At 41.4% G+C, this 18,043-nt stretch overlaps 2 protein-coding genes across 2 annotated transcripts; both read right to left on the reverse strand.

The window, feature by feature from the left end:
* Positions 1-1,495: 1,495 nt before the first annotated feature.
* On the reverse strand, positions 1,496-3,473 carry LOC135674771 (WUSCHEL-related homeobox 11-like). The gene is made up of 3 exons (XM_065184914.1): positions 2,872-3,473; positions 1,903-2,078; positions 1,496-1,808 (listed from the first exon to the last, which is right to left on the reverse strand). Exons 1-3 carry the CDS (start codon positions 3,401-3,403, stop codon positions 1,791-1,793), a joined length of 726 nt encoding a protein of 241 aa, XP_065040986.1. The 5' UTR covers positions 3,404-3,473; the 3' UTR covers positions 1,496-1,790.
* Positions 3,474-8,313: 4,840 nt separating this feature from the next.
* Positions 8,314-15,470, reverse strand: LOC135674772 (phospholipid-transporting ATPase 1-like). Its single transcript, XM_065184915.1, has 7 exons — positions 13,757-15,470; positions 13,357-13,663; positions 11,695-12,403; positions 11,472-11,595; positions 11,129-11,348; positions 9,036-9,494; positions 8,314-8,776 (listed from the first exon to the last, which is right to left on the reverse strand). The coding sequence occupies exons 1-7, from the start codon at positions 15,249-15,251 to the stop codon at positions 8,548-8,550; spliced, it is 3,543 nt and encodes a 1,180-aa protein (XP_065040987.1). The 5' UTR covers positions 15,252-15,470; the 3' UTR covers positions 8,314-8,547.
* Positions 15,471-18,043: the final 2,573 nt, after the last annotated feature.

An 18,043-nucleotide genomic window follows, 5' to 3' on the forward strand; every position in this document is an offset into this window, starting at 1 on the left:
AGTGGCGACAAAGGCATTGATACCGGTGAGCGTCACAAGAAACTCCCCTGAGATGCTATCCATGCATGCTACTGAAAGGAGAGGCGTTCTTTAGCTCTAGTTCCTGTTTCCAAGGTACAAAAAGAAAAGACTGGAAGTCTGTGCATTCAAATGCCATTTTGCTGGGTCCAAGAAGAACGAATAAGATCTCAAAAAGACACACAGAAATTGCTCGAGCAAGGTAATAATTAAGATGTCAAAGTTCACATGACATGATGCATGAGTTCTCACTCGGGTAAAACTCGATGATCACGGCTGATGGCTTTCCTTGCTATTCGGATCGAAGATAACACAGGATGAAAAGGGAAGAGAAGAAGTAGAAAGAGAAGGAACACTGTGCACTTTATCTATCATTGCAGTAAGAACCCAACACTTTATCTCTCTAAAACGTACGATCATGAACTGTGACTATATATCTTTTCGTGTAGTTCTTCTGGTGATTGACGATGCCATGAACGCTGGGAAACACACATCCTTTGGCTTAGGAGAGTCTCATGCATTGCACATGCAAACACCTGTTGAGGACAGTGTGGATTAACGCTCTCAGATCTTTGCATGAACACTTGCAGAGGAGCGAAGCCATCTTAATCTTTTGGAGAAAGCTGCTCACACAAAGCAACCATCTTAATCTTCTCTTCTCTAGAATTGTTTTGTCTACAATTCTTCTTTATTATACATGTTTGTGGTTGACACAACAACATCATATATCTATTCACTATTAACTATCATCAAAACATATATATATATATGTCATAAAGAAAAGAAGCTCTGGAAATCTTGATATGGAGGAAGCTCGAGTTAAAGAAGACCAAACAATATGATTACTCTAAAGTATTTTTTGTGTTTCTTCTGGAAAAAAAAAAGTCTTGATTTAGAAGGTTTAGAGTTTCTTTAGGATGATTATATCGAAGCATCGGCATAGTGAATTTGGGAAATTAAAAGCAATAGATGAAGCAAAGAAGAGAGAGCCAATCATCAAGGATGAAAGGATTCCGGAAGAGGAGACTTCGAGTTTATTTCGATAAACAATTGAACCAATTAGGTCATTTCTTGATAGTATCTTTAACTTTGTTTCTTTCTCAGAATAATCACTAATCTGTCCATTTAAGTGGTTCCAAGAACTTAAAACTCAGGAAGTCTACAAGCTCATGCAAGAGTCTTGAGGCCTTTTGTCAACTTCCACACAGATTTCATGTGCCAAAACAATTTTGATGTTGTCCTAAGTTGACTTTAACTGTGAGTATGTGTTTCCAAGCCATTGCTCATCAACAAACTCTCAATCAAAGATGATAATGATGATGATGATGAGGAGGAGGAGGAGGAGGAGGAGGAGGAGGAGGAGGAACTTGATGAATTACTGAATGAAGGTGACATAACAAAAGTCTATTGTATTGAAAGAAAAATGCATGAGATGGAAATGCAAAAACCTAATCGTTCATCATGTTGTTGCTGTGATTCTTGGAGATCTGGACACACAAAGGTTTTGATCATCGATAACAAGCGCAGAACCAGAATTCTACTCCGCGAAAATGATCGAGAAACATTAAGATGCACTCTATCAACTGCTACTTGGAAACAAATCCCTACTTCAAGTTCTTGACAACCATGATCATAACAAGTGCAAGGTTACACCTTCTCTAACCATAGAAGTTTGACATAGAATAACAAGGATGATTCAGTCTGCAGATACTACGGCAGCGAAATAAGCTTCGAGTCTGGACACTGTGCATCTTGTGTTCTCGATCAAACTGCTAAGTAGGCCTTGTAACCTGTCAAGATAATTGCGATATCGATACACGTTTGTTATGTGTGCACGATTGAAGGAGAGAGAGAGAGAGAGATGAGTGGATCAGAATTACTCACCGAGAAGTAACTTTCACCCATCTGCAAGCTCTGCATGAGAATTCCATGGTCATTGATAGGTAGAAGCTGCCCGGAGGAATGGACAAGCATCACATTGTGACCAAAGGCAGCTCTCAAGTCTATAGGTCCTTTTGGAACCTCAGAAGCGACTCCATCGATGAACACAGTTATAGTCTCTGCATTTGATGCGTTTGGTGATTGAAACAAGTCGAGGGATTGCAAGAAAACATCACCACAAAACAACAAAGAAAGTGAAGTTTCATGTGAATTCATGAGGATATATATATATATATATATATATATATATATATAGAGAGAGAGAGAGAGAGAGAGAGAGGTCTTCAACCCTCAAAGGGAGAGCGAGTGTGTTCATGCAAAACCTTTGATGGTAGCTAATGAATCGCATAAAATCAAATAACAGCTAATGCTTTTTAGATCATTAGAACATGTTCTTTCCTTGTTTCGGCAAAAGTATAACACCAACACTTGGATGCATATGTTCGGTTCACTGAAGCCAAGGCTAGATCTCGATTCCCTTTTTCTTTCCCCCCACTGTTTCTAATTTGCTGATGAACGAGGAAAAGAAAATTAAGGTTAATTGATTTGGGGTTAGGCCATCAATGATCTCTCTTCATCCGATGGATCTATCGGAAACTTTGCTGCTAGCGAGATCGGGAACACAAATCGACATTTCGAAGCCGAAAAATTCAAGATTTAGATGGATCTGTGAGGTTGAATGTGCAGATCTAGACATTTAGTAGGGAAGTGAACTGAAGAAAGCAAACAAGTCTAATGACAGTCGATCAATCTATCAACTCTAAAAGGTGTTGACTAAAGAAAGGGTTGCAGCACATCATCTATTGCTGATGAAAAGAAGAGCTCCAAGCAATCTTTGTTTCATATCTTCATGGAGAATCTAAAGAAAAGGCCATATCGTGTCAGAGACACCGAAACCATGCACCGACTGACCTGGCTGGTTGTGCAAGTGCGAGACATCAGAAGAGCACATAAAAGGAGGAGCCTGAGTGGCCTCCATGAAGCCCATCTGGCGAGAGATCGAGAAGAGGTCGTCTGCGTTATCATCGATCACGAAGTTAGAGGAGGAGGCAGCAGCAGAAGTAGAAGAAGAGCAAGCAAAGAATCCTCCTGCGGGAGAATTGCTGGATGACGAGGTTGCTGCACCACTGGCATGCTGCACAACCCCTGCGGCTCTCGGATCAGCCATGAGGCTGGCCTGTAGCTGCCGCTGGCGGCGACGCGACCTCGACCGCCGGTTCTGGAACCAGTAGAAGACATTGGCGTCCCCGACGGAGCCGAACTGCTCCAGCAGCTTGCGGATCCTCACCGTCTCATCCTTGGGAGGGTTCACCATGCCGCTGTTGAAGATGGATTCCAGTATGAGGATCTGCTCGGGCTTCGGCGTCCACCGGGTGCGCAGCGGCTCCATGGCAGATCTCTGCAGGTTTGGGCCGCCATAGTTATCCTGGTTCTGATCATCCATGGCTTCAGTGGGTGGTGATGGGGGAGAGGAGGAGGGTAAGGTGAAGGAAACAAAGGTGAGAGTAACACCACCAAACTGTTTCAGTACAAAGTGTGATGAGTTATTTATAGGCACTTTGTGGAAGAATGTCCCAATAGATTAATTATCTGATGTGATTAGGGGGAATGAAATTACCAAAATGGTCTCATCTGCAGTGATCTTGTCATGTAGATTATGACTTGTTTGTAGCTTTGCTCTAATACTACAACCAGTAGGTGATCACATATGATGCACGTAATTATGCATGCTTATGGCAATTAGTTGAAGGGTAATCTTCTTGTTTGCTGCTGTTGATGCTGTGATGAGATAGCACTGTGGAGAAGATGGAATCTGATATCAGTTTCAGTGTACAAGCAATCGGAAGCGCCATGTATGTGCATGAACATGAACATGAACATGTAGCTAGGGTTCCAAAAATGAAACCCTAGCTCCAGTATCTCCAGTATCATAAGCATGTGCATGTCCTCTCTCCTAGGGTTAGGCTCACTTCCACCCACTTCATGTGCCCAAGGGAAGGGAAGGGAAGGGGGGACATGTGGGGCCCCCTTCGGCAAGGTCATCCTCATGTGACAGGGTCGGATGCTAGGGTTTGGCCTTTGTACGCTAGTGGGTGGGAGCGGTGGGGACGAAGTGCGTGGGGAGACGGAGGGCCCCACCAAGATGCGACACCACCCAAGGGGAGTGGTCAAAGAGTGGGACCCCTGATGTTACTAGGGCTGACGTAGCGTGGGCATGCCAGCCGGAGGTAGAAGAAGACATGCAGACGACAGAATATAATATGGTGGTGGGTGGGTGGAGGCGAAGGGTTGGCCGGGAGTTCGGTTGCCTTTGCCCTTTTGTCACAGCGGAAACCGACGCTGCGGAGACTGCGGAGGGAGGCTGGGCTGGGTTTTACCTGCACGGTATTACCTCTGCCTCCATCCTCAGCCACCACAGGGCCATGGTGCACACACTCTCTCTCTCTCTCTCTCTCTCTCTCTCTCTCTCTTCCTCTTCATCATCACCAAATGAACTGCTTGAGATGTCTTCTTCCAGACAGAAGAAATCTAAAGGTAAACGGTGAAATGTTTTGACTGCAACGGAGTTCAGATTTCTTTCTAGCGTTCACTAACCACACACGGCACCGTTGTGTACGTGAAAGCTATACGTGCGCACATACACTGGAAACGGATGTCTCTTGCCATGGCCTGTGGCGGAGCATACGTACATAAACAATGGCCATCTGACGCAGAGGATAACGAAAGCCCGGCAAGCTCTTCATATTATAATGGCGATCTCTGGATGTCTCAGAACCTGCTGGTTGAATCTAGCAATACAATTCCTTTCTCTCCTTCATGATAGAAGTCGAAGCTTAAAGTATTCAGGTAACATGGAGGCACAAACCCAGGTAAGATCTAGGTTGTCTTCTACCTCGAAAGGATATAGTTTGGATACATACATTAGGTAAAATTCTTCATCTTCTTCACCACGACTAGATTAATCCTTTATTCTGGGGTTACCGATCACATAGTCCAAATGAAACCTCGGGACTTGTGACAGTCGTGCTGCTACCATCAACTGGCAGAAAGAGTCACGAAGAATGAGATCCATAATCCTTCACCGGCAAGAACAATCGATACAAAGCAGTATAACTTGCAGGGCTGCTGTGTGGAATCCAATCCTTTTGTTCATGAACCAAACTCAACCAAGAAAGGAGGAATTTAAAGTGGCTTTTCTTTGCTCAAAAGAAAAACATAAAAAAAGAATCTTGTCTTTTAGGCACTTCCTTTGATCAATCCACTAAAAGAATTGTAACATATGTTCTGGAAATATTAGATTATTGCCAAGAGAGTTTGATCATATATGCAACCTCAGAAAGAAAGAAAGAAACAAAGACGAGTGGTGCAAAGTTGTATGATCCATTAGATTACTGCTATCTGATGGAATGATTCCTGGTTGCTTTTTGGCGTCTCCATGTGCCATACTCTGATTAGTCTAACCTCACTTGCGGTTCTGTATGATGATATAGAACATGGGTGTCCTAAGTTCGCCAACTTCTTTCTTTTCCTCGAGCTTAGATTAGATGCTCGGTTGCTTTCCATATTCTCTGTCAGCATCAATTAAATAGCCATCTGAACTGCGACAAGACTTCTCTTTATTGCCGAGAAAGTTGGTGGTGAGCGTAAATGTAAAAGCTATCGGCAAACCATATAGAATTATCGGTAGTGATATGTATATGGATGAAGCATCTTCCAATCACCACTTCTTTCCTTTCCCCATGTCGTATAATAAATAGTCGATGAAGCACATCTGACCGAGATCGACGCAAACAAACAACCTTTTGGCTATTTGTCGGAAGCTGCTAAATGGATTGTAGCATCGAATTCTGTTGCTGCACAGCCATATCCAACTTATGATAGGAGGAGAGGATGCTTACATTAACTCGATCATTTCATGTGCTCTTCTTCTTTCCTCCATAGATACCATGTTTTGTGATGGAGATGGAGATGGAGATGGAGATGGAGTGGGCTGACAAGAACAATTTAAATGAAAGGTTGTCATAGTATGCCCTCCTCCTCCTATGTATGATTAATTATGGGAGGCCGGTCATGTGAAATAGAATAATCTCCGCAATGATAAGGAGTCATGTTTCCTTTAGTCTTTCTTTTTCTCCGGGAATAAGGCAGTCTAAGTGCGAATGGGGCCAACGGAGGCTAAGCTCGGTTGCCATGTTCCACAGTGCACTCTTCTCTAAAACCCAAACCCTTCCTTTCTCAAAGCATGTTTCCCAAAAGCCAAACCGAGGGTTCTCGCTCGGTGTCTCTCGACCACTACTCGATCTCCTCCTTGCAAGATTTCCTGCACAGGGAAATGAATGTCACGCCACAAACATAATGGAGGTGTGGGGGATGTGATGGAAGATGTTGTTGGGTGCAGGAAAGTCGCATCGTGTCAAAGCTACAGACCACATAGACATCATCTCGCAGTCATATCCTGTCAACGAAGAACATGGAATGAGTGTGTGGGTTACGTCTACCCCTCCTTTACGGATCGAATGGATGCATCCGAGAAAGGATGCCGTGTCGATCGAATGCCCGACTCCTTTGACTGGGAGACGATGGATTTGCCACTAGCTTTTGGCTCGTAGGGTTTGGGAAATGGGGGCAGGCGTGTTTCCACCATGCCGACGCAGGTAGCTGCTGAATCCTGGACATGTTTCCGAGGCCAGTGCTGTGTTGCCTCTTTTGCATGACAGACGTGACTCTCGTGGTCTCATGGCATGGCAGTGGGGAACTCACTCCAACACCACACCAACGTGCTACATTCTCTCTGTCTCTCTCTCTCTCTGTGCGTGTGCGCGCGCATGTATTTGCTTCCTAAACCCTAATTTTAGTGTTTGAGATGCTGCATAGACAAATGAAAACCACTCTGTTTTGGCATTCGACCACAACATCCAGAGTTGCCAACACAAAGGAGAAGAAGCTGCAGGTCAAGTACTCCATTAGCAGAAGAAATAAGGGTTTAATGCGGCGTGTTGGGGATGGAAGGAAGAACCAAGTCATCATTCGATTCACATGCCAGGCATGCAGTGGAAGGAAAAGACAGGAATTGAAGCTACGTTTACACGTACGTCAACAATCGACCAAACTCGGTGCTTTTAGTCCAACTTTGTTGTAGCGGCGCATAAAGTCTCTTTCCATGCAGCTTTGATGTCTCTTGCACGAGTCAGAAGAAACTTTCAAGTATGTTTGCAGTGTGCATGGTGAATCAGAAAGCACTACTAGCTTTTCATCATGGGAACCAAATGGAAGGTGTGCATCAGATCTCCACAAGAACATTAAATTCTGATTACTTTTCACTACATTCTTCTCTATCTGTCACGTGTTGTAATCAGATGAAGATTCCAATCACGAGAATAATCTCTATGTTCCTTCCAAGTGTAGATCCGACACTGGTAAAAGTCTTAACGTAATGTGATATATCTTTATTATGATTATAGATTACTGATGGTGATAACAAATTGGAATGTTTTGGACTAGAAATATTGAAAACACAACAAATCTATCCACATTAAAACAGGATCTATATGCTGATGTTAGATCTTTCTGCTATCACCAAGACAATGGCCTGATTGTTACATGCCTTTCTTCTCTCTCTCTCTCTCTCTCTCTCTCTCTCTCTCTCTCTCTCTCTCTCTTTCTCATGCTCATTGCCAGCTGTTGCACATTGATCAAAAGTATTACACATGACGATCAAATCACAGATATAGATGTATTCTTGAGTTAGGATGTTTTAAGGATTCTAGGATGAGGGGAAAATGAGAGGTTAGATTGAAGAAATGAAGAAGAATGTGACATGATTAATCACTCATACCACAAGATATGAACATGTTGTTCACTCATCACCATGATGCATAATTCCAACAGTAATCACCTCCTGGAAGTAAATGGAAACACAATGGACTAAAACTGCATGCATAACAAGCCATCGACCGCATGTGATCAAACATGCTCAAATGCCCCTCATTAGCACTAGAGGCCTATTCTCACATCTAACCCTGGAGACCAAATGTTTCTATCTATACAATCACAACTCTACTAGATGATTGCAAATATAATTTGCCAACTCAAGTAGGAGAGGATAGCTTCTTTTACCTTTTCTGAAGATTAACTGGAAGTAGGCTTTCACCCTTTTTGGACAGAGTTCCAGGGTTCGACCGGCAATTACATGTTATACAGAGTCTCTCCACCCAAATCATCATGAAAAGAAACAGATAAAACAATGCTTGAGCACAAGACTCAGCTCGGTGCAACCGGATTACACAATCAACTCACTGCAGCTAGACAAGCTTGCGACGAGAAGCAACTTCATGAATCAGAATGCACCACAGGTAGTAGAGAAGCAATTGGAATGTTTATATCCAGTTTGTGATATGATCCTAATTCTCATTTCTTTAAAAAAAAAAAAAAGAAACTGTTAAACAAATACACACATGACAAAGATATATATCACTTTGGGTATGTGACCAGCTTGCAGCCAGCAAGAAACACTGACCAGCAGCAGAAAGAATACACTAATATACAAACAAAAATAAGAAGAAAAAGAAAATTTTGAAGAACAAAACATCACCGTATAAACCCTGGGTGGGTTTCTGAGAATGTGCTCATAGAAATTTCCGTACCAGTGAAATCATTAAAATTACCAAACTTTTCTAGTTCTCTAGAAATTTGAATATCATTAGGCATGAAGTACTCAGTCAAAGCCTTCATTGTGAACCGGGGAATCATTCCTGCTGCAAAGATGCCGAGCAAGCATAACCAAAACAATCCAGTCTTCATTATATGATAGATGGCCCTGACATAAAAAAAATTGTGTCAGCAAATTTGTTCAAGTAATCACAGAAGCAACTTAATCGTCATTAGGTGCACATGGTAGTGCTTGCTATGGATAATCTTCTGGTACATTGAATCTAATGGTGACATTGAATTTGTTATTGTTAAATTCTGACCTATAACAGCTTAGAAGGCTAATACTGCCACAAAGTGGCAGCCGAACAGGACCCACAAATAAAAGGACAAAAATATGGTCTGGCATGCATGTAAAAGAGGATTACCAGTAACCAGGTAAGGACCATATGGAGTCAATCAAGATGACACACATCACAGCTACAGCTATGGAACCCCAGATAGATAAATGAGTGATCCAGTTCCAGCGGAACACATCCATGGCCAAGTGAATGTTTACTAGAGTGACCACTGCAAGAGTCCACAAATCTCCTAAGCTGGATCCATCAACGGTGGTGTCTCTGTATGCCAGGTAAGGGATGAAGAAAACAACAAGGCTTTGCCAAATTGCATCCATCATTGTAAGGATAAACAACTTCAGGTTGTATCTTTCCTCTCTCTGTCCAGTTCCATACAGCTTTGGGTACTTTAGCAGTGTTCTCCTGCTAAGATCCTTGTCAAGAATTCCAACTACTACTGTAGGTAGAGCAGTATAGAGGACAGAATACAATACACTGCTCCATTCAGTGATTGCAGTTGTCAAGGTATAAGCCGTATACAGTACATACCTGCATAAAGACACAAGATTTAGATTTTCTAAGAACAAGGGATAGAAATACTCATAAAGAAAGTACTTGTGAGAAAATGAGAGGTGGACCACAATTTAACATATAGAATTTCAGATCACATTCTATCAGTCAATTTTACATTATTGGCCATCTCAATTGAGATCTTAGACCCCGAATACTTATATATCGTTAATAAGAAGACAAAATTCATGCAGACCTTATAGAGGAACCCTGCTGTGGACCAAAATCTTCACATGGAGTTCGGTCTGACATGTACTGTGCAAAAGAATCTCAAGAGTATATTACAATCCCAGCTCATCACTGGGACTGAGTAAGGAGCATGCATGGTGAGAACAAATGAAAAGGGAATAAAAAATTTGTAGTAGAAGAGATGACACAAACAATGAAGATAAATACAGCAAAAAAGAATGAATGTAAAACCTCTTTTTATTTTCATGTCCCAAAGCCATGATACTTTAATTGTCTGCTCTACACAACGACCTAAATATTTAATTAGGTGCATACCACAGACTCAACATTGTACCGACACATAAAACAATATATTTGTGGCAATAGAACATTCTTTAGAAAGGGTAATAATGGTTTACTTGACTAGAGCCAAAATAAGTTAGAGACTCTCTAGTCCAGTTCATCACAACAAGCAGCTGTTCCATATGATTTTCACTAGACAGATCAACTTTCATTTCTCTTGGATAATAAAAAACCTGGTTTCTCTTGGACCAGCGTAAAACCGGTTCTATATGACAAAACTTTCACCAATAATTATTTCCAGCAAACATTTGATGATCAAGCAACAAAGGATGATATCTCAGTACAAATCAAAGTCTCTTCAATTTACCTGGCCAGGTAATCACCAAAACCCAATACTTTATCTCCTGTAAGTTTGTCAATGGATGAACTTGTTTATCTCATTGTTCCTTAATAGTTGCTAAGTTATTTTGCAAACACCTTCCTGATTAAATGTCACATTGATCTAAAAGGAAACTACCAACCTCTTACTATCTCCAACTGCATGTAAATTAATTAGACTAAAAGACCAGAAAATCTAAAATACTTACTTTCATGTTTCCCATATGCCAAAATTAGAGATTTATCACAAGATTCACTTAAGGCTTCACCAACATGCGACAATTACACCAATTACTATTTAGTTTACATATCATTCATCATACAGATATACAATCAGCTCGCTTTAAGTGAAAAACATCACTTCAAAAAAGGCACTTGATGATACACAAAATTCAAATTATGTTTCCTGTGAATAGTAAGAAATTCTAAACTAGGTTGCATCAAGCAGTAGAAAACTGGTAACAGATACAGATGGACATCATAAAAGAAAATAAATCTTTTTTATTGTTTTTCATGACTTCCAGAGTCCAATCAATGATTTCTCAGTGACCTGCTAGAGGAAGCATGTACTAGGACGACAAAGAAATAATAAATTAAATGCTACATGAAATTCTAAAAGGGAAAAATAATTACCATAGAAACTTCAAGTTTGAGTAAAACCAATCTAAATGCAAGTGTTTCAGGGTCATATGTGGTCAAAAAAAGTGCAAATAAAAACTTCAAAGACACTTCTCTTTTTGTTTAGTGCCAAGGAGAATGCTTACCAGAACATTATGAAGACAAACACAGCATTCCTGTAGAAGTTGTATAAGATCATATAGGCTATTCTTTGGTAATTCCAATGGCCATGAACCAATAAAAGGGGCACTAAGAATCTGAACTGTCCCATGGAAAAATCTGAGGCCATAACTGCTTGCCTTCCCTCTTGACCACTTATGCCAATCCCAACATCAGCCATTTGGATCATTGATACATCATTTGCACCTGAATGCATATTCTTATACAGTTCAGTTCATGATGAAAAAACTGATACTTATTATGGTCCAGCACATTATCAATAAAATACAGAAAAGGCAGAATCAACAAGTCAAATTTAGAAATGTTTACCATCTCCAATGGCTAAGGTCATATCCTCTGTTCTCTTTTTTATAAGAGCAACTACTCCAGCCTTTTGCAATGGAGCAACACGGCAGCACAATACGACATCACAAACCGTTGCTATTTTGAAAAGCTGCACAGCCAAGCAAGTAAGAGTAGGATAGCATGAGTTCTTAAGCAAAAGGAACCAAATATTGCCAACTACACGTTAACCGCATCCATGAAAACATACCTTTTCTTCTAGTTCCGTCTCCAGAATGTGCACAAGGCTCGTACCATCAATGATCAAAGCCAGAGGAACCCTGGCAGATCCAGTAGCTATAATAGTATTTTGAGCCCTAGAAGATATTGCGACAAATTTGCTAGATATGGCAATTGCATCTTCTAAACTTTTTCTACATGATGCTTCAGAATTGCTGTTTATCACAATATGAGTCATTTCACTTGTTAGCAGCTTACAAGAATAGCCAATGGAAATTGCAGTTTCTTGCTTGTCCCCTGTCAAAACCCACACTCTGATGCCTGCTTGCCTCAGGGATTCTATGGCTTCTGGTACGCCTTGCTGTAGCTTATCTTCAATCCCAGAGGCTCCCAATATTTGGAGGTTGTTCTCAACCCTAGATGCAACTGCTCGTAGTAAGTTTCCCCTGCCATACAATGCTGTACTTGCATTCTCATAGTCAGAGTGCCATTCCTCAAAATCATTTCTACTCAACTCCCGCATTCCAACAACCAGTGTCCTCAAACCCACTGATGAATAGGCATGAAGATTAGTCTCCGTTGCACGAATGATATCCAAATCTACAGATTTTTCCAGAACTCCAAACATTGAACTGTCTGCACCTTTCACAAATAGTCTTACTGTCCTATCAGGGCAACCGATAATTACTGACATTCTCTTCCGGTCACTATCAAATTCATGAAGGCCCAAAACATTGAACCTGCAAATTCCATGAGTACAAATGAATATGTTTCTACCACATATATGAGTTACTGGTAATTAAAGGTTTAAAGATAATGAAGTAGCAAGCACTAGGACCAGCAAAGTTGACTATCCTGCTAAACCCAGCAGATTTTCAGCAAGCATGAAACCCACTCTACTAACTGGTATATTGTGATTAACTAAAATCAGCACAAATACCATTAGCAATTATGAGTAACAAAAGGAAACTTGTCATTCCATTGATAAACCAAATACTCAATTGGCATACAACATATGCATTAGGATAAAATCACCTAAAGGCAACTATCACAAACATTATTATTAGAACACCTGATAACAAGTGCTCATGCAACAAGTAATAAACCCTGATGCAGCTAATGTCAATGATAACAATTGCAAGCAATAACATAGACAATAAGAGTGTCATCAAAAAGGCCAAAAATCCTGTGTCTGAAAAGCAAAACCCCTATTAGAATTCAGCACTTGTTGGTGTGATGTCACTTTCTGGCACAAGCAATGTCATGTCTAAGGCCTATGTAAGGTAACATTTCACAATGCCATGTGAGGTGCTGCATTGGCGTGGTATAGCACACCCTAGCATGCATAACACGCAGTCACCTCTGCCAGTGATACGACAAATATATGGATATTTAGCTCTTCTAATCTTTATTTTTATCTGACAGAAGCATTAGCAATCATGATTGCAGTAACTATCTATGGTTGATGGATATGTCCACATCGTTTAGAGATTCTTAATGAATATAAGTGGAAGAAAGATCTGCGGATCATAAGAAAATAAAATAGCCTCTAACTTGACGACATCTACCACCCAAAATTCCCAATCCGATTAATGGGGAATGAATACTGCAACCATTTATATCATTGTGTCATGTACAAACTAAATAACAAGGACTATCATTTTAATCAGGCAAGCAAAGAAGAGAACTCCACCTTTGTCTATCCCCAAGAACGTCAATGACTATGTGCCCAGAGGTCCGTTCTATAAGCACATACCCATAAGCTGCAGCAGCATAAACCAATGCCTGTTCATCGGGAGACTCACCCTGATAATCAATTAACTTCTGTTTAGGATCTGGAGTCCCAACAATAAGAGGCACAATAGTATTGCAAGCGGCCAGAGCAAGGAAGAAATCACGAGCATGCTTCCCTTCCTGTGTCTCACCTTCACTTCTCAAAAGCCTCACCAGCTTAGGATCTGTCTTAACTAGCATCTTTGGCCTCCAAAACTGGTCGCCAACTATTATGTAGTTCAATACAAGAACAAATAAAATTCAGCATGTACGTCAACTACCAAACCATTATAAGAGAAATGCAGTAAACTCAACTCTACCTACGACATAATACACATCGCTGCCATTTGGGGATGGATCTTTCCCTTCACTGTAATCAATTCCACGAATGCTTGCACATTGGAACACCATCTTGTTCTCCGTCAAAGTTCCCGTCTTGTCAGAGAACACATACCTTATTTGCCCAAGATCCTCGTTGATATTCAAAGCCCTACACTGGAACCTCGAGTTCGAGCTCTCATCGTACAAATTCTTGTCCCGAATCATGAAGTATGCCTGACCAAGCCTAACTAGCTCCATCGAGATGTAGAGGGAAATAGGAATCATGATCTGGAACACGATAACCGCCATGAGGAAAATGAAGAACACCTGCATGGCAATCCCATAGTAATTGTAGTACTTCTCGTCACCACCAGAGTAGTCCCGCTTCCTGAAGTACTGTGAGAGCTCCAGCTCGTCCCTGTGAATCGCCAGCCAGATCCCGTTACAGATGGACACCGCCGAGCAAAGGGTGATCAGGATTGCGGACAGCAGCAGCGTCTCCCTGTTCATGTGGGTCTCCAGTCGGCTCCTCTTGGAGGTCGCCCCTGAGCTGTTGAGCATGACCTTGGTCTCGGTCCCGGTGTAGACGGCAACACCAATTGCCCACGCTGTGTTCTTGAGCTCGCAGCCACGGAGGATGATGTTGGACGCCCCAAGGGAGACCCTCTTCCCGTCGACCTCCAGATTGGCGTGGAACCCGTAAATGTTGCGGTTTGGGGTCTCGCAGCGGATGAGTGTGGTGATGCTGCCGGCTGTAATGTTGGGGAGACGAGACATGGTCTCCTGCTTGGCGTAGCGGGTCTTGAGGTTGGACTCGCCGTCGAGGTTGATGGTCTGGACATAGGCAACGCCGGTGGGGTCACTGGTGGCAAGGAGTACCATGTCGCAGGGGATGGACTCGTCAGCGAGCACCTTGATGACCTCGCCGACGCGGAGGTCCTTCCAGCGGCGTGACCGGAACTGGCCAGAGCCGGCGGGGTCGAGGACGGCGGCGGCGCGGCCGTTCTCGACGCGGTCGGAGCGGTGGCGGCGCCAGTCCTCGTAGGCGTCCTTGACGGCAGTGACAAGGAGGACGAACGCAAGAGGGAGGACGGAGGCGCCGCGGCCGAACACCGCGAGCTGAGGTAGCTGGTTGAGGACAGCGATGGCGAGAAAGTAGACGTAGGCGAGGCGGCGGAACTGCTCAAAGAGGTTACGGGGGATGAAAGTGAGAAAGGAGTACTTGGCGGTGCGGACGGCGTTACCGGGGAGGGCGAGGCGGGGGTCAGTGAGGCCGGGGTCGCCGACAAACACGATGCGGGCGTCGGCGTCGGCGAGCTCCTTCAGGGAGGCACCGAGCCGGTCGGCCTCCGCGCGGGATCCATGCGGAGGGTCTACGGCGGCGGATGCGGCGGCGGTTGCGGAGGCAGAGAGGGAGATCAGGTCGGGGCGGACGGGCGGGTCGGCGATGGGTCTGAGGAGATCGCCAAAGGCAGTCCGCTCCCCATCGGCCATTCCCTCTCTCTGCTCTCTGCTCTCTGCTCTGTGTGCCTTGCGTTGTTCGAGAGGGGGGATTTGGGTGCTAGAGAGGTTGGATTGGGATCATCGCTCAAGGATTTGGGGAAAGGGACGAGGGAGAAGGGGAAGGGGAAGAGGAAGAAGGGCGAAGAGGTAACAAAGATGGGTTGCTTGCGTTGGTGATCCAATGGGGTCAACAGGTCGCGTATCCTTGGGAGTTGAGGAGTTTGGGTGGGATTAATCTACAGACGTGACGAGCATTAATTATTGGCTCGAGTTGGGAATAATAATTAATATTCGAAATATATTGTTCGAATTAATCCTATGATTTATGTTCGAATTAATCCTCGTTAACAAAGAAAGCACGAATTTTCGGAAAATATCTCTTTTATCGGGCTTTTTATAGAGATATTTTTTCATATTTAAAAAAAAAAATCTAACGTTTATCATAATTTCTAAACTATCATAATTAGTTATCTTTAACCTCTCTAATTATAAAAGTATAATTTCTAAATCTATTTAGTTTCATCCTTGACGGAAACACAATAATAAAAAAAAGTAATAAGATAATTTTAATATTCGATGATGAAAGACAATGATGTCGATGTCGACATAGTTACTTGATCGCCTCCAACGATAAGATCTGCTATCACCGCAACGCCACTGCTTCCATGAGGAGCACGCCACATAACTCGTCGTTGCTCGTCCTGCGCCGCTTTGTATCTGCATCGACACATATGGTGGTGGTCACCTTACTACTGACCCATTGGGCAGATCTCAACCTCGACACGAAGCTCCTGTTGCTTGTCCCCGCCACGTTGTCACATCAGTTCCGACAACACCTCTTGTCGAGCGACGTCGCTCGACAACTGCATCGATGTTATCGCAAATGCATTAGATGTTGTCTTGGCTATGCTAAGGAAACCCAACGACCCAATTCGAGAGAGGCGAACCATGATGTCCACGACAAATATGCAAAACATTATGTCATAGATGCCACGGCGGCCACCATCTTTACCGTAGACATCATGACAACCATCATCTTCACTGTAGACGCCACGACAGCCAACACGAGGAGGATAGTGATGAGGTCGATAGCACACTCCACGTGAGGGCAAGTGGCATCACGATGAGACCAAATCTTATCATCATTTGAAGTAGCCAATGCAACTACATAGACATCATCGTCCTCCACCAAATATTAAAATTATATTTTTATCTTTTATTTTTATGTTTCCATCGATAAAACTAACGTTATTAAGGTACATGAACATATATGTTTCACTCTCGTAATTATAGGGATGTCAATACAACTTTTTAAAGTATAGAGACCAAGACACTAAAAGTATTATATGAGAGAATATATAATTAGCCCATACCTTATATATTGATTATAAGAAATTATAAGTTATAATATTTTGAATAGATTTATAATATTTTCTCCATTGCACTAACATATTGTAAGGCAAATAAAAAAAATTAGAATTGATATAAATTGACTTAAACTTCAATTGAAACCAATTTATTAAAAAAAGATTTTAAATAATTTTTTTTTATTAAATAGTTAATCATTCTAGAAAACGATATATGTAAGTCATCATACAAGAGATAACTTAATATAGGGGAAACAAATTTTAATAACAATTGGGTTATTGGTTTAGGAATAATAATACTTAAATAAGAATATATTTTTATTAAAAGAGATATGCTTTTGTGGGAGAAGAGCATATGATCGTAAAGGCCAAAAAAAAAAAAAAAAAAGTGAAGAATTCAGTGACAAATATTACAGTGGGTAAGGGACTTCACAATATCACTGTCAAATAACTTCTTATCAAAATAATTAAAAGTGATATATTTTAAATCGATGTGATGATGCTCGATAATATACAGTCCCTTATGGATGACTATATCTATAAGAGATTTGCTCTAATCTACTTGAAAATTTACTCTTTTTGAACAATACTTCTTGTATTCTAGAAGTTCAATAATAACAAGAGAAAGATCAATAACCAATTTGATATATGAAATATAATCCTCAAGCAGACGAGTAAGTTAAGTAAGCTTGGGGTTCTCAACTTGAGATTGGGTGGGATCATAAACCTTATTTATCTTAATTACCCTATCTATGAGCTTTACATATTTTCGAACACCCTTCAAAAATTACTTCGTGACGGATAATAGTTGTAAAATGCTCATGAACAATGATCAGTTCTACCGATGGTAGTTTTTATTTTATTTTTTAATGAAATAATAGTTGATAACATAGATGATGCAAAACCTATTTAAAGAAATTAACTAAATAAAAGAGCAATCGATGGGTGAATTTTACTAGGATAAAGGTGTAAAACTTTAAATTATATATTACAATGCTCGTTAAAGTTCAAACAGACATCTATTTAGTTTAGTCGGTGTAAAAATGTTCGAAAGACTTACACAATCTTTTTTCTTATCTAGAAAAAAATCATAGGTACTGACGAAGATTAGCACAACTCGATCAACTCTATACCAGAGTTAAAGTCGCTCACAAGTTAAAACAACATTGGTGGATCGATATTTGACTATTAAGTAGCAATCGGGCGAAACCAATTTGAAGTCAAAGGTGTGTTATAGGTAAAGTATAATTAAATATGTAGTAAAGTAAAAAAGATGTAATGTATTTAGGTGTTTTTTTGACTTTTATAAATCTTTAAGAGACTATATAAGATTATAAGGAAGTGAATCCTTTGGACGGACACTTAAGGATAGTATACGGCTTACGTAAAATAAATAAAATCCCTAAGTCACTTAAG

The sequence above is a fragment of the Musa acuminata genome, chromosome BXJ1-5, assembly GCF_036884655.1.
Source record: "Musa acuminata AAA Group cultivar baxijiao chromosome BXJ1-5, Cavendish_Baxijiao_AAA, whole genome shotgun sequence".
Classification (NCBI taxonomy): Eukaryota; Viridiplantae; Streptophyta; class Magnoliopsida; order Zingiberales; family Musaceae; genus Musa; species Musa acuminata.

Excerpts from the sequence above, each read along its gene's own strand:
- LOC135674771 (XM_065184914.1), bottom strand. The coding sequence starts at position 3,403 with ATGGATGATCAGAACCAGGATAACTATGGCGGCCCAAACCTGCAGAGA. Across the intron at positions 2,079-2,871 it reads GCACTTGCACAACCAGCCAG|AGACTATAACTGTGTTCATC; the intron begins GTCAGTCGGTGC and ends CATCAAATGCAG.
- LOC135674772 (XM_065184915.1), bottom strand. The coding sequence starts at position 15,251 with ATGGCCGATGGGGAGCGGACTGCCTTTGGCGATCTCCTCAGACCCATC. Across the intron at positions 13,664-13,756 it reads CGATGTGTATTATGTCGTAG|TTGGCGACCAGTTTTGGAGG; the intron begins GTAGAGTTGAGT and ends ACTACATAATAG. Across the intron at positions 11,596-11,694 it reads AGACGGAACTAGAAGAAAAG|CTTTTCAAAATAGCAACGGT; the intron begins GTATGTTTTCAT and ends TTGGCTGTGCAG.